Source organism: Equus caballus, chromosome 30, assembly GCF_041296265.1.
Source record: "Equus caballus isolate H_3958 breed thoroughbred chromosome 30, TB-T2T, whole genome shotgun sequence".
NCBI lineage: Eukaryota > Metazoa > Chordata > Mammalia > Perissodactyla > Equidae > Equus > Equus caballus.
The window spans coordinates 15,753,591-15,770,103 of record NC_091713.1 but is presented as its reverse complement, the minus strand read 5'-3'; the positions used below and the strand labels follow the sequence as shown (position 1 = coordinate 15,770,103).

At 45.1% G+C, this 16,513-nt stretch overlaps 1 protein-coding gene and 1 long non-coding RNA gene across 6 annotated transcripts in view; one reads left to right on the top strand and one right to left on the bottom strand.

Annotated features, from left to right (window-relative positions):
• The window catches only part of ACBD3 (acyl-CoA binding domain containing 3), a 39,239-nt gene extending 31,926 nt beyond the window's left edge, over positions 1-7,313 (bottom strand). For 2 of the 4 annotated variants that reach the window (XM_023632679.2, XM_023632680.2), the window contains exon 1: positions 6,954-7,313. In XM_023632679.2, coding sequence (XP_023488447.1) covers positions 6,954-7,239 — 286 coding nt within the window. In that variant the 5' untranslated portion in view covers positions 7,240-7,313. Of the gene's footprint in view, positions 1-6,323; positions 6,605-6,953 lie in introns of those variants that run through there. The other 2 variants (XM_070255628.1, XM_070255627.1) reach the window with 2 other exon arrangements.
• Positions 6,613-10,760, top strand: LOC138921479 (uncharacterized). Of its 2 annotated transcripts, none has more exons than XR_011434096.1 (3): positions 6,613-6,737; positions 7,732-7,871; positions 8,354-8,497. It is a non-coding gene; the product is annotated as an uncharacterized lncRNA (long non-coding RNA). The 2 variants fall into 2 exon arrangements; XR_011434095.1 differs by lacking the exon at positions 8,354-8,497 and adding an exon at positions 10,237-10,760 and having other exon boundaries at positions 6,663-6,737.
• The last annotated feature ends 5,753 nt before the right edge of the window (positions 10,761-16,513 follow it).

Genomic DNA, 16,513 nt, shown 5'->3' with positions numbered 1-16,513 from the left:
TCCACTGTCTGGCCATTTTCTATACAGAGTCTAAAGAATACTGTGGCCATGTGGTGTTACAAAAGAATATCATCTTTTTCCCCTAAACAAACACATGGACAAAGAGAACAGATTAGTGCTTACCAGAGGGGAAGGGGGTTGTAGGGTGGGTATAAGGGGTGAAGGGGCACATATATATGGTGACTGACAAACAATAATGTACAAGTGAAATTTCACAATGTTATAAACTATTATGACTTCAATAAAATAAAAACTTAAAAAAAAAGATATTAAAAAAAGAAAAAAGAATATCATTTTTTCCCCTTTTCATGGGCTTATAGCTAAAAGTTGCCCAATTCTGGAGAATGTAGCCCAGGGGGCTACAGGTGGGGATCAAATTAGTGTTCCCCACAGCTGACTCACACACAAGACAAATGCATCCAAAGACACAATCTGACTCCCTGCAGGACAAAAACGAAAGGTGAAGTCCAACAATCCCCTAGATCTCAAACAAGGGGCCCTCCTGTCCAATCACACAAAGTGCAAATGGAGACACAGAGAATTCATGACTGCGCATGTCATGGCGACTCACTCAGCAAGTGCAAAAGGGAAAATACTCACATGCAAGACAAACGCATCCACGCAAGGACAAAACCCAACTCCCAGCAAATGCAAAACAGAAATTAGTGGGAGGTCCAACGCACTCCTCCACTCCAAGTGAGCACTGCACCTAGAGGGCTGACACTGGTGGGAAGCAGGGAGCGGCAGAGGGAGTCCCCTAGGCAAAGACCCCTGGGCAGCTGCTGGAGACTGCCAACTGCTGGAACCCCCACCAGGCCCATCCTGCCACGGGCACAAGACTCCTGGCTGGCAAGCCAAAATTGATACTGAACCTCTTTATCTCAAGTTTCATGTGCCTGATGGGCAGCAAGTCTATCACTGGCTCAAATGAGAAGGTGAGAGGACAGGTTCTCTCAAATAGCCTTAACAAGAGAAGAAAACGGGGGGGGGGGGGGGGGGGGGGGGGTGTGTCAGGGCTCACAGCAGCTGGTCTTGTAGAGCTAAGGGGCTCGCAGAAGGAGTTTCAGAGAAACAAGGGGTAATCCAGAGAAGCCCTTGGGCAATTTGACTTCTGAGCATCTAGGCAGCTGGGGGCTGGTTACCTGGTGAGCATAACTTCCTTGAAGGCATTCTCTTTCTTCTCTAAAACAAGCTCATAAATCCTTGTGACCCTTTAGTCACCCCTCAGGTTAAACAAGAAAATAGCAAATTGACAAGGTTAACTTTTTTTTCATGTGTGTTGGGAACAAGGCCAAAAGGTAATCTTACTGAATACTTACAGAAACCCTCAGGTACCGAACTTCACTTACATTAAAACATATACATATAGATATATACACATACACATCACACATTATTTACATATGTGTATACATATATTTATAATATATATACATATCCTTGAATCCAATCTTCAAAGGAAAATTTTAGTTCAGCTCAAAACTATGAACCAGCAAATAAAAAAATCAAATGTTTGAGAGGTATTCCTATTCTTAGTGGCTATAATTTTCTTTCTTACAACGGTCTCTTAGGTCTATATGTCCTCCTATATTACTTATTGTTTTTGTGAGGAAGATTAGCTCTGAGCTAACTGCTGCCAATCCTCCTCTTTTTGCTGAGGAAGACTGGCCCTGAGCTAACATCGGTGCCCATTTTCCTGTTTTATATGTGGGATGGCTAGCACAGCATGGCATGCCAAGTGGTGCCTTGTCTGCACCTGGGATCCGAATTGGTGAACCCCGGGCCGCCGAGAAGCGGAACATGCAAACTTAACTGCTGCGCCACGGGGCAGGCCCCCCGTCCTTCTATATTATTAGACACTTATGTCTAAAGGTAAAGACAATAAAGGAAAAATAAACTCAAAATGTAACAGATGTTTAATAGTAACAATTAAACTTGAAATTATCTGAGGCTAGACCACTTAAGTCCACAAGGCACACACTAATTATGTATGTTACCAAAGAATAAATTACAGCTGTACAGTATTTTAAAACATTAATAGGGCTATTTATAAAAGTTCTTGTAGATGCATATGTTTAAAGAGAACAAAAGGAGGGGGCTGGCCCGGTGGCGCAGCGGTTAAGTTCTCACGTTCTGATTCTCGGCGGCCCGAGAGGTGGCCCAGGGTTTGTCGGTTCGGATCCCAGGTGCAGACATGGCACCGCTTGGCACACCATGCTGTGGGAGGTGTCCCATATATAAAGTAGAGGAAGATGGGCACAGATGCTAGCTCAGGGCCAGGCTTCCTCAGCAAAAAGAGGAGGATGGTTAGCTCAGGGCTAATCTTCCTCAAAAAAAAAGAAACAAAACAAAAGGAGATGGAACCATTTCAGCATGTCCATACATACGTCTCTGTTATCAGTAATATAATTGAGTGTAATCAACATCAACACTAGTGGAAATGATTAACAATTCCATAAAGAAACTGAGTCCAAGACTTAAGTTCCCCCAAATTCAACCACAGCTTCCTTTTACATATCACTCCCTCAAAAATAACCCCCTCACACGTACACACCCTAGATCTGTCTACTGCAAAGACCTAGAAATAATGACCAATCCAGCAGCAATGAGCACCTACTTCTACCACCTAGATTATGGCTCTTCAAATGCCATTTCCCACCAAAAGGAACCATGTCTCAGAGAAATGATGATTCTGGCCGAGGCAGAAACTGTATAAGGTGAACCTGGAATATCTCATCACACCAGGCAGCAAGGAAGCTATGGAAGTCATGTCAAAGAAAGTTAGGAGCCAATGCGATGAGATGGTACATCAATAATAGTAATAGCTAAAAAAAAAAAAAAAATTTTTTAATCAAGTATGTTTAAAAATATGAGTACATAATGACATTTAAAAAAATTATCACCTTTTGAGGCTGCTAGGGAAACAATTCATTATTTTGAAAACTAATACATAAAGGGCAAGACACATTGATCTTTTTTTCCCTATGTGAACTTGTACCCCAAACCAAATAGTATAAGAAGACAACTGTTCCAGTGAAGGAAAGACAATTAGATTATCACCATTTTTCAATACTTAATGAATTAATATGTCCATTTTCAATTTACAAGAGTAAAAAAAAAATCATTATATTAGCTAAACACAGGCCTCCCAAAAGGTCTAATATTGCAGCAGTAGCAATGGGATTTAGCATATCCGTATTTTTGATGGGCATACTTATTAATTCCTTTGAAGGCAACTTTTCCCCCATTACATCCAAAATTTCAAACCTGACAGCAATGTTATGCAGGAACTCAGAGTAGATGGTTCTCTCTCACTTTTCCAGATATCTGAAGAGACTCTTAATAAAGTAATCAAATGTAGAAAAATAATATGAGTCTTTCTATTAGCCCTTAATATTTTCAAGCAAATATATTAAAGAAGTTCCAAATTGTGGTAAGGCAACACGGTAGGTAGTTTTGAGTATTTTCCTCAGAACGCTATCAGCAGGGTTCTGATTTGCTTTTCATCTCCTGTGGTGGGAAGAACTGTCTTTGGAATCAGACAGAGAACCAACCCTACCTCTTACTAATAATAACTGAGCGGCCTTAGGCAAGTCCTCCAACCAAGAAACCAGGATAGCACCCTCTCTGGAGGGCTTGCGGAGGATGAAACAAAATAGTGTGAATGTACAGCTCTCAAAACAGTCCTGACATTTAGTGAACATCTGCTCAATAACTGGTGGCGATTATTACTCTGGAATTTTAAGTGAAAGCAACCATCCACCAGCTTAATGTAATGAGGTAATCAGGTATTGGAGACGGAAAAAGTCACCCTCAAGAACTCTAAAAACCAAAATACAATTCCCCAGGTTAACTCTATCCAAGAGGTATAAAGGCCACAATAAAGCCAACCAGTTTAGTTCTTACCCAAGGAGGTAAGAAGACCAGCTTAATCTTGCTAATCTAGAATTGGGTAACTTGGACCCTCCGTTTAAAAACCTTCAATGGTTCCTCACTGTCTACTGACAAAAAGGCTGTTTACAATGGCATTCAAATCCTTCCACTGATCTCACACCAACTTACCTTCCTAGCTCCCTCCATCAAACTACTCACTCCCCATTTGCCATTTCCCAGACACATGGGCCTTGCCCTTTATGGCTCTTGGCCCTCCTGCCTCTCTGGAACGGCATCTGCTCCCTGGATCCTCCACATTGTACTGCATTTGTCATGGGTCTTTAACTCCTCTTTTGGACTCCAAGTTCCTTACTAGCAAAAGGGAATGTACTACTCACTTGCAGTGGTAACCTGATATAAAACTTGATCCATAACAAGGATTCAACAATGTCTGGGTTTAGATGGTCAAACGCTAACTTACATTTACCCATATCTTCATCGATTATTTTACTTTTACCTTCATAAATTTAAGAGGGTAGGTAGTTGACATAATGGGTTCAGTCACTGGCCCATGACCACGTCCCAGGGACGCAATGAGAAACAAGGTTCCTGACTGCCAAGCCAAGTTATTTTCAATGGAAAAGATATCCACGTTTTCAAGATTCTTATTTATTCTACAGCAGAAGATAAAATGTAGTATTATTTCTAATTCTTGTGAGATACTAGTTAGTGCAAAAACCACAAAACACTGATCTATTAGAAGTCCATGCAGGACTGATAAAAATGTCAAGTATTACCCTGCAAAAACTCACATTAAAACAAAGGCAGCGGGGGCCGGCTCCGTGGCCGAGTGGTTAAGTTCGCGCGCTCCGCTGCGGCGGCCCAGGGTTCGGATCCTGGGTGCGGACATGGCACCGCTCGTCAGGCCACGTTGAAGCGGCATCCCACATCCCACAACTAGAAGGACCTGCAACTAAGATATACAACTGTGTACAGGGGGGGGTTGGGGAGATAAAGCAGAAAAAAAAAAAAAAAACAAAGGCAGCAACACTTGACTCATCCCACTTTCCATAATTCTTCTGACTGCTTTTAGAGCCTTCCTTTTTTTGTTCTGCCCAATTAGGCATCTCATATGCCGGCAGCCTCTTCATTGCTAACTATGAAACGATCCGTGCAGAAAGGCAGCCTTTAATTGCTACATGCCATGTCTCATTTTAGGTATGTCGATAGCGCTTTGAGAGCTGAACTTAGAAAGTGAGAGAACCATGCCTATCAATGTAGCTTTTTTCTCTAAGGTGACTGATAACTAGCCCCCCAAATGACAGGTTCCCCTAAGAGTCCTACTACTCAATAAACATGTTAAAATAATGTTAGATTTAGACGACTAAATCTTAAATAAGAGACAAGTTTCACCTGATCCGGCTCCATATGCGTCTATATGGAAATTGAACTTGGGAGAGAAAAGTTAATTGTCTAAGAGTTTACACAGTAAACAGAATCCAGGGCTTTCTGACTCCCAAAGCAATTCTAAGTATACTGAATATTATACAGTGTTTTACTCTTTCAAAGAAGATATTACTACTATTTTCAAATAAGACAGGCTCAGAAGATGAAACTACCCATTTTTTTGTTGTTAGTCATGTGGCAAAAGCTAGGATTAGAAGTTGGTTCTTTTCTATTCTAATACGTTCTTCTGCTACGATATACTTTAATCTTATTGAACACTGGAAAATTAAGTTCCCAGAATAAAAACTTAAGGTACAACGTAGTTACATGACTTGTACAGAAACCACCAGATTTTTACATCAGTCGTCCTATATTGTCACCAAGGAAACTCTAAATTCAAGCCAGTGACCTAAGGGTCAACTGATCCAAAACCCATTAGCCATGACCAACTCCCCAAGCTAGCTAGTGCACAGAGTGCTGAACTCATTGCACAATGATGATGAATATCTCAAGGGTTAACTTTTTCATAAAAAATGCAATGAATGTGGAATAATCCAATGTTCTGGAAAATTTTTAAAAGTCAAGACTTTCATTAGTTTGCATAATTAAAGTTATTTTGAAAGAAAACAAGTAGCTTTTGCATGTATCACTACAGTGCACTGCTCAACTTCAGCTAGTAAAATATGTACTCCAAAAGGTACTCCCTCTGGGAGAAGTGTCATAAATATGCTGTTCTGTAATGTACACGGAACCTAGCAACCACTTTTAAACTTTCCTTTTCCGAAGTCTCTCTCCTTGCCCAACCACCCCACGAGATCTAAATAGCTCTAAGAATCAAACCAACGGGCTTATCAGTCTTTCCCACTGACAAGATCATGTGACCGGTATCACCACCATCTGACTAAATGAATCACTCAATAAAAACCCACACGCCACAATCTTGCTCTAAGAGACATTTTACGATTAATTCTGCCAGAAGCACAGAGGGTTCTTTTAGGCCTTACTCTGAGAATTCAGTCTTGCACGTTGCTCATAGGGTAAAAATATAACCATCTAGAAGTTGCTAGAACATAGTGGACATCCCTTCTCCTTCCTGTTTGACAAGTCAGAGGGAATGTATTAGCTTAAGACTTTATGTCCTCGTCTCTGCCAATCAATACTGCCCGGTGGATGAGGTCCTATTCGAGTTTATGGCTCCCCAGAATGACCGGAAAGGGTTTGTAGGGAAGCGATGGAAAGATTTCTTCCACGATGGAAGACGGTTAAAATCGTTGGGGTCTGATGTGCCAAGACACAGGAAACAGGAAAAGGAATATGACGGGGGGGGGGGGGGGGAACCAATCCCAAAACGTGACACTCCGGGAGGGAGAGGGCTCCTTCTCCCACCCCGGCTCGTGGAAACAGAGAAGCTGAATCAGGTACAACGCCCTGGTCACCTCGGGGAGGCGGGACTCGGAGGCTCCAGGCCCTGCAGGGGTGTGACCCAGGCCAAGCGGGTAGTGACAACTTCGGGTGCCCCCAAGGACGGCGCTGTGCTCCGGTCGCCGCGTCCCTACACGGGTGGGTGCGGGCGAGGCGGGTCCGGTCCCCCCGAGACCCCGGCCCGAGGCGGCGGGGCGGGCGGCGCGGCTCACCTTTGAAGAAGCGCAGCGCCAGGCCGTACAGCTCCTCCAGGCCGAAGCCCCAGCGCTGCTCCAGCCGCCGCGCCTCCTCCGCCGCGCCCCCGGCCGCCGCCTCCCCGAGCTCCGGCTGCTCCCCGGCGGCGCCCGGGCCCCGGCCCGCCCCGGGAGGCGAAGGCGGCGGCAGCGGCGGCGGCAGCAGCGGGGCGCCCTCCGCGCCGGGCCGCTCCTCCGGGTCCGGGCTGAGCGTGAGGCCGTCGACGGAGACCTCCAGGCGCTCTGCGTTCAGCACCGCCGCCATCTCCCCCTGCTGCGCCTCCTCGGCGGGGACAGGCGGCGGCCACGTATCGACTTCCTGCTGACCTCTGACCTCCGCGTCCCGACACCGGAACTTCCGCCGCGGAGGAGGGTCTAAGGCTCCTGGAGAGCGGCTGAGGCCGGGGGCCCCGCCCCTCCGGGACCACCCGCCCCGCCTCCCCCTCCCCCAGGGTCCCCAGCGCCTTGCCCCACCCCCACTCCATTCCCCTCCAGCCCGAGTTCTACCGGGTGGGCGGGTCCGCGCCCCCGCCGTCCCCGCAGTCGTCGCCGCTCCGCTCGGTCCGGCGGGGCGGGGTCGGGCGAGCCCCGCGGGTGGTCTGCAGGGAGGGTGACAGGACAGGTTCCCCCGCCCCCAGTCGGAGACCCTCCCTTTCGTAGAGTCGTGTAGTTGGCAGGACTCTATTGCCCATCACAGTTGTTTGGTTTTCACAGTAACTCAGCAAATACAGGGCAAATGCCTTTTTTTTTTCTTAAGAGGGAACTGAGGTTGCAGAGAAATTCAGTGGCTTCTCTGAGATCAACGGGCAGATCCTCGTTTTGCGGGAACTGAATGAAGCTCGTACAGTTTGTGGGGCCCTCATTAAGAAAAAAGTACGAAACATTATGAGCAGAAAGGTAGGAGAGTGAATATCTAGAATGAGAAAGAAGTCACAAATGACATTTGGAAAAGTTAACCCACAAATATCACACACGTAACCATAAAATTTTTGTTAACTGCCTGACACACTTCTCCAGGATGTCCAAAGTCCAGAAACACAATTATTTTATTTTCTTTAAGATTGAAAATGCCCTTAATGACATTGTGTATATTCACCTGTGTTTCCAGACTGTATGGGCACCATTTATGATCATTTTCCCCACATTTTTTGGCTGCATACTTTTGATCGCCTTTTCCTATGATAATTTTTGTAATATTTTCCGTAAAGAAAACAGATCAGCCTTTTTTTAGCATGATGATCAAAAATGTTTTGTGTGTGTTGTTTATGAGTTTCGGCTTCACAACTTATTACTAATATTGGTGTGTACTTTTTTAAGATTATTGTCAAGTTTGGGAAAACCCGTATAAAGTTTTTCTCATATGAGCTATACTATTTCAGGGCTGTTTGGCTACTGGAATGGCAATTTTGTGTCTGGTTTTTACTGGATCCCCAGTGTTCTTCAGGACGAGATTTGCTGGCTACATTAAGGCACAATCTAATCCATTAAGATGAATAAAACATGTGACTTCACATACACACAGACTCACTGTAGTACAACTAAAAGTTTGTGTCCCATAAACACAGGAATTCTAATATATCCCCTTTTGCATGATTCACATAAACACAAAAATAAGTATGATGCATTTATAATTGTGTATGACATTACTTAGTAGATTCCTGACGAGTGACAACCTCCATCCTAGGTCAGGCATTTTAGATTAGGCCTTGAAAGAATGGATCCCTCCACTTATAGTATTTTACTTCTGATGGTTGGAAGGATTTTCTACACCCTAGTTTCTCCTTTTCTTTCCAATCTTTTTTCTCCTCCACTACCCATGTATTTCTTGTGCCAGGCATCACAGAGCTCCTTTGCCCTGTGGCCCTACACCTTTGGGACATGGTGCTGAGTTGGCATAATGGGCCGTAGGTGTGTTCTAGAAAGCCGTTCCTACACCCACAGTGAGCATTCATTTAACAATATGCGGAAGTGACTGCAAACCCTATAAATGCATGTCACTAAAGCCAAATTAAATGTATTCCTTATTCAATCGTTGTCCCATTAGCCAGATCCCAGGAAGACCCACGTCCATACCTATACCTCCTAGCATGAAGGAGGAGCGATGGAAGGAAGTCAGAATGCAGCGAGACGGTGGTCTTAAATATCTTGCTTTAGAAACGTTTACAGAAACATTTGACCCGGTGAATGTACTGCTAGGACTCCTCCAAGCGTCTTGGAAGGGGCCTGTGTAAGCGAGGGGCCTGAAGCTTAAGCTTCATTCACTTATGGCAAACCCGCTTCTAGTTGTAGGGGATTCACAACTAATTCTACTAGTCCAGGTGCAGTGGTTTTTCCACTTAGCCTGGATCTTTAGATTTAGCTTTAATTACTTAAAAAATATGTGTATTACAAGACCTAACCTCCCAGACATGATAAATATATTACGTTATTGGGTCTAGCTCAGTGTGCCTTTGGTATTCAATAACCTTTGAGGGTGGTAATGAGATGCGTAAATATAACTCTATTTCATGGAATTATAAATTCTGTTTTCCGAGTTTTCTACAAAAAGCATTTCTTTTGTAATCAGAAAAAAATTTTAAAAGTGTCAACACAAATAATCCATAATCAACCTATAAATCAAAACTGGGGTGAGTTTATTATATGAGCCAGAGTGAGGACTGTAGCCCACGCCAGGGAAGGAAGCTCTCTGAAGAAGTGGGGTGCACAGAGCAGTTATGTGCCGTCTTAGAACAAAGAGCATGCATCACGTGTGACGGGAATATCTCTTTTACTACAGTCTCAGGATGTTTTCCTAGCACAGCAGGTCAGTGGTCAGCAGGTCAGTAACTAATCCTGAGTTTCTGGGAAGAAACGCTTATCCTTAAAGAAACGCTGATATGGGGGAGGCAACATCCCTATCTTTAAGGGCATCTTTCTTGACTTTGCGACGTCATAATTGTTCAAAGCGGATGTACAAGGCATGCTCAGTAGGCCACATCAGCCCTTTCTAGAAAAACAAGGCCAGGCCAAATTAGCTTTAAACCAAATGGCTTCCTCCTATACTCCAATATATCCTTTTACTTTTTACTTATTCATCAAACAGTATAAATATTAAAACCTATAGAATACACTTAAGAAGATGGGTAGGTAAATATGATAAACTAATCATTACTGACTTTTTTTATCGTTTTGGAATTTAACATATTGAATATTCTTGAAAAACCTGCCCATCCTCTAGATCAAACATTTAAACCTATTTCTTTCTTATTTTTTCTCCTCAAAGCCCGAGCACATTGTTGTATATCCTAGTTGTAGGTCGTTCTAGTTCTTCTGTGTGGGATGCTGCCTCAGCATGGCCTGATGAGTAGTGCCATGTCTGTGCCCAAGATCCGAACCGGCAAAATCCTGGGCCGCTGAAGCAGAGCGCACGAACTTAAGCCCTCGGCCACAGGGCGGGCCCCTAAACCTCTTTCTAATAGAGCCATCAAGGAATGTCCTACAGGGAGCTGCTTTTAGTGACCTAAAGAAGACTGGAGAATGTAACTTCCCTTTAACAACTTGTTGTGGGAAATGAGTTCCAGACGTTCACCGTAATAAGAGGTCAAACTTTTACGTGCATGAGCGTCACCTGAGGGTCTCGTTAAACTGCAGATTCTGACTCACGAGAGGCCTGAGAGCCGGCATTTCTAATAAGCTTCTGGCCGCTGCTGCTGTCTGCAGACCACATTTTGAAAACCAAGAAGCTTTTTTCACGGCTCTACTGAGATATAACTGATGTCCAATAAACTGAAAATATTCAATATTTACAATTTGATGAGTTTTGACATTCTCATATACTTGTAAAACCATCACCACAATCAGGATTACAAACATATCCATCACCCCTTCTGTAATCCCTCCTGCCCCGAGACTTTGATAGACATTTGTTATAACATGCTCGTCACAATAGAATCTGACTTCTGTAAACAGGTCAGAGAAACGACCTGCATTTCCATACTCCTGTCTTTTATGTGTGAGTGCACACACAGAGTTAGCAAAATGGTGCATTTTCTGAAACCTTTCAAATATTCTCCCCGTCTGTTCTTAGACAAAAGAGGGTACTTTTCAACCAACCAACTTTCTGTGTGCACTCAGGCATGCTCCATTCTGTTCAGTCATTGGCCAGAGAAGTATTACCATTTCCCAAACGCTTTCCCTAAAATCAACCTTCCCCTTTGTTCTCTCCACGTATCTTCATCTTCTCTGTGAAATATTGTTAGATCACCAGACAGAGATTTCGTTCAGTTGTCCGTTTCCTGCTTTATCTGGTGAATGAATAATCCGTACTCAACGTTTTGCGGTTGGTCATATGTAGCAATGCAGTACACTTTAGTAGCGATAGTTATTTTCTGCTCCTTAACTGCGAGCACCTGGAGGGCGAAGGCCATGTCCCTGGACTCCCAGAGTCCCTAACACCCGACGGGAACTGTGGTGGACACTCAGAATGTTTCACTGAGTGAATGAATGAAAGTGTAATGACATGTATTACATGCAATATCAAGGCAGCTCACTGTGCATGTAAGAAGTGCCTCGTACGCCAGACACTGCAGGAAATACCAAGGTGAGTGGCTGTGGTATCTAAACAAAGGACTTGTGGTCCCATAGGTAAGACCATGCAAGGAGCACTATGTTAGGGCCGGGCCGCCAGTGCTGGAATGCACTTACCGACTCTGTGACCTTGAGCAGCTTGCTTAACTTCTGTCTCCTCCTTTGTAAAAAGGAGATAATAATAGCATCCACCTCTTAGGCTGCTGAAAAGACTGGATACGTGAATACACGTAAAGCACTTAGAAAAGGATCTGCCTGGTGCATAGTGAGCTTTTAATAAATTTGGGCCACCATTATGCACCACGTTCCATCAAAAAGTAGAAGGGAGATTGCGCACTGCGGCTCACTGGATAAAGCCTGCCCACTGATGTCTCTGACTTGGCTTGTAAGAGTTGGCCCCTTACAGTGCTGGAAATTTGAACTGGTTGCTAGCATCTTAAAATCTGGAATTTTAATGTAAAAATCCAGATTTCTGACTTACCTTAAAAAATTAAGAAATTTGGTGACACTTGGCCTGGCCTTGGTGCTAGACAGCAACGAGCTGGAGCTGTGTAGAGGCTGCCTGCTTGAGGAGGGACGTGGGCTCTCAGGTTGGTGACAATCCCCCTACCCCCGGCCCTCTGTGACAGACACTGTTGTTGCTATTTATCACAGGCCTGTATCTGGTGCTATTTCTCCTTTTACACCAACTCCATCTATTTATATTGCTACCTGCCTGGCCACAGTAGGCATCTGTGTTCATGACCCCCTGATATAGAAGAAAGAGAACAGCATACTGCCTGGAAGGCTTGGGGATGACTTCAGAGAGGAGATCATCCTGATTGATCACTGTGCATCTTTAGGTTTAAATAACATGGAAACGACATTCTAGGCAAAGAGAATACCATTTGCAAAAGCCCTGAGGGTTAAGAGAACCCAGCATGTTTAGTTAGCCTTGGTCTAGCAGGAACTGGAAGGGGAGGAGTGACGGGAGATGAGCCCGAAGAGGCAGGCAGGGCACGGAAGTGCAGGGCCTAGAAGCCTAGACCAGAGATTGTCCTGAAGGTGGTGGGGGCCACTGGAGGATTTTACACAAGGGAAGGTCATGAGTAACTCGGGCAGGGTGGAAGGAGAATCTGGAGGGGAGGCTGGCAGTAGGGAACTCAGAATGGAAGCTGCTGTTACAGCCCAGGCGAAGATGATGAGACCCTGAAGAGGAGAGCACAGAGCGATGACAAGGAAGAGACGGATTCCAAAGAGATGTGCGACAGAGCCCATAGCCAGCAGGTGTGGGTGAGGGAAGGGACTGTGAAACTGCCGTGACCTTAGGCCCACTTTCTGGACCGTTGTCTCTTTATGTGTAAAAGTAGAAATTGTTTCTGCCCTGGTTCCTTCACAAGATGTTGATAGGCCTAAATTAAGTTATGTCTGAGAAAGTGCTTTAGAAACCATCAAATACCGTGAACAGCTAAGGTACGATTCATACAGCTGCTGTCACCATTCCTCTCTGGCCTTCGTGTCCAAACACTCTTAACAGCCACTATGAAATTATGTATATTTTTTCAGATTCAAAAGTTAGGGGCTGGCCCGATGTCACAGTGGTTAAGCGGGCACGTTCCACTTTGGCGGCCCGGGGTCCGCCGGTTTGCATCCCGGGTGAGGACATGGCACCGTTTGGCATGCCATGCTGTGGTAGGTGTCCCACATATAAAGTAGAGGAAGATGGGCATGGATGTTAGCTCAGGACCAGTCTTCCTCAGCAAAAAGAGGAGGATTGGCAGCAGTTAGCTCTGGGCTAATCTTCCTCAAAAAGAAAAAGAGTTAAAATTATTCTAACAAAAGAAATCAAAGACATAGAAATTTGTATTTGAGAAAACAAGTCTCCCATGATCCTATTACTGAGATCTAACCAACATTAGCAATGTGGGGCACAGTCTTCCACTCGTCTTGCAAATACTAATATTGATATAATAATAATACTGATAATTATTGTCCAATAATGTCCTCAACCTACAGAGAGAAGAAGTGAAAAGTTTAGGAAAGGAGGGAGGTCCCTGATTGCAAGGATCTGTGGAAAAGATGCTCAGCGACTGACCCTTAAGCTTCAGGGCCCCTCAGCCCCACCTGCTGGCCGGAGGCGGTAGTGCTGCCCCAGATAGGCTTATTTCTCTACACCCGGAGCTGCCGGAGCTGCCGGAGCTGCCAGATTCGGCTCGGCGGCCACAGCAAGAGCGACTGAGGGGCGGAGAGGGGCAGCCGCTGTGGCCTCGCTTGGGACTTGCAGAGCCAGGGCAAAGACTGGAGCTCTGGGCATGGCTGCCCGAGCCAAGACAGCGCGGATGATGAAACTTTTCTAAATGATGATACAAAAACCGAAGTTTAATCAGTCACGCTAAGGAGAGACTGAATTATCTTTCCATTCTTTCAGTAGAAAATTAAATGATGAAGCTATTATCATATGGAGACCAGGAAATATGCAGCCAAAAAATTGTAGGAAGAAAAATAAGTATAGAGATGTGTCAGGAAGTCAAATAATAATAATAATAATTGTTATTATTACTAAGCTATTTGAATTTTGTCATGCTAGTTAGCATTAACATTTGTGATTCATTGTGGTTTCTTTTCTCATTCTAAATAAACATTCATTTTTGTACCTAATTTTCTATTTTAAAGAATGCCCTTTCTCCCCCATAACTGAATCAGCTTCGGGTCCCACAAAGTCTCGATGCGCCCCTGCTTGGGTATATTTGAGGGCTGCTCTCAAAGGAACATAGAACTGAAGTGGAGAGACCCGACCTCTGGGATGACTCGGTCACCCACTGGTCCTGCAACCAGCCATGGTTCCTTCCAGCTCCAGCACGCACACGCTCATGCAACGCAACCTTCCTAGACCGTGCTGTAAAACTAGTTAAGATCATCTCTAGGTTGCCTTTTTTTTTCCTATAAAAGTATGTTTGTTGTAGAAAATTTCATCGACATAGAATAACATAAAGAAAAAGAATCATGCAGGATTCTGCCACCCAGAGAGCCACTATGAACACAGGTTCTATTAACGGTATTAGCATTGTTTCATAATGGCTCGCTCTCCTGGCCCAGCAGAGGTTGCTATTTGAGAGGCAAACTCTCCACCTCCTTCCCCTCCCTCTGCCTGGGGTTGGCCGGGCGAGGACAAGATTTGAATCCAGTCTCTTGGCCAGGGATGCAGAGACTCCCAGGTGAGGCTTCAGAGGCAGTAACTCTGAAGTTCCAGAAGCAGCCCAGTCACACCGCATATCTGCAAACAGCAGGAGGGCCTGACACCTGGGAAAAATGTGGTGTGCAAGCCCCAGAGCGGGACCAGGGTGTTGACTTTCCAGGTGTCAGACATCTGGCTTCTGGCTGAGGGAGACATGAAGGTGACAATCAAACAAAACCTCCTTTATAGAGAACCTTAAAACAAGCACGAAGGGTGCGCCAGCTCTGCCTCCCCCCCACCACAGGGCTGGGTGCCAGGCTACATCTATTTATCTACAAACAACAACGACATTTTTAAAGCTGCCTGGGCAGCAGGGCCACCGCAGCTCTTGTGTCAGAGTGTGGGAGAGGGTGAGAGCCCCAGAGAACATACTGATAGTCAAAAGCCAGACAAGGGGACCAGACAATATATATATATATATTTTTGGTGGGGAAGATTGGCCCTGAGCTAACATCTGTGCCAATCTTCCTCTATTTTGTATGTGGGATGCTGCCACAGCATGGCTTGATGAGTGGTGTGTCAGTCCGTGTCTGGGATCTGAACCCATGAACCCCAGGCCACCAAGTTGGAGCATGCGAACTTAACGACTACACCACCAGGCCAGCCCCCAATATTTTCTTCTTATTATTGTTATTCCTTGTGAATTTTATTTATTAAGCCTTACTAATATTAATTATAAGTAATAGATTTCAATACATGGTATATTCTTTATTAACTTCTTTCTAATATATTTAGTTTTTAATTAATCACAAAATAACATATCTGCTGTTAAAAAATATTCACACAGCACTGAAAGTTATAAGGTGAAAAGTAAAATTCCCCTCCTTCATCCTGAAGCTCCCACTGCCCAGAGGTGTGAGTTTCTCGTGTGTCTTTCCCTGAATTTGTTCTCTGCATATGCAAATATATACATGTACGTACCGTATAGAGCCTTTTTTTTTTTTTTAAAGATTGGCACCTGGCCTAAGAACTGTTGCCAATCTTCTTTTTCTTTTTCTTCTTTTTCTTCCCAAATGCCCCCAGTACATAGTTGTATATTTTAGTTGTGGCTCCTTCTAGTTGTGGCATGCGGGATGCCACCTCAGCATGGCCTGACAAGCGGTGCCATGTCTGCACCCAGGATCCGAACAGGCGAAACCCTGGCCCGCCGAAGCGGAGCTCAAACATAACCACTCAGCCACGGCCGGTCCCTGGAGCCTTTTTAAAGACATACAAATGTGCTCAGAGTATACATCTTGTTTGGCAATTTGCTTTTCTCATTTCACAATACCTTGGGGGACTTCTTTCCACGATAGCACATTTAGAGCTACACATGCTTTTTGTTGGGTCTAGATTTCCTTTGAACCAATGTCCCCCCGTTTATTTAACCGGGGAGCAGGGGCCCTCTGGAACCTTGGCGGTGGGGTGTGGGGGGGGCGGGACACACACACTCTCGGCCCATGGAGCGGGCAGCGCCACTTTCCAGCAGGCTGCCCTGCTGAGCGATGGTCCCTTCTGTGCCGGCTGGAGAAGGGCTTGAGTCATGGAACTGAAAGGCACCCAGGAGTCCAGTGCCCACACCATAGCGGTGAGGAAGCTGAAGCGGTAAGGGTTGGCCCAAGTCCCCGTCAGCTGGTGGAAGAACCCATCCTTGACCCAAGTGCCCCAGCTCAGCAGACCAGCCAGCCCTCCCTCGGGGATCAGGCCCTCCCCCCATCACGCCCCAGCATCCGGGCTTTCCGTCAGAGAAAGACAGATTCCCGCTTTGGGAAGAGCCTGG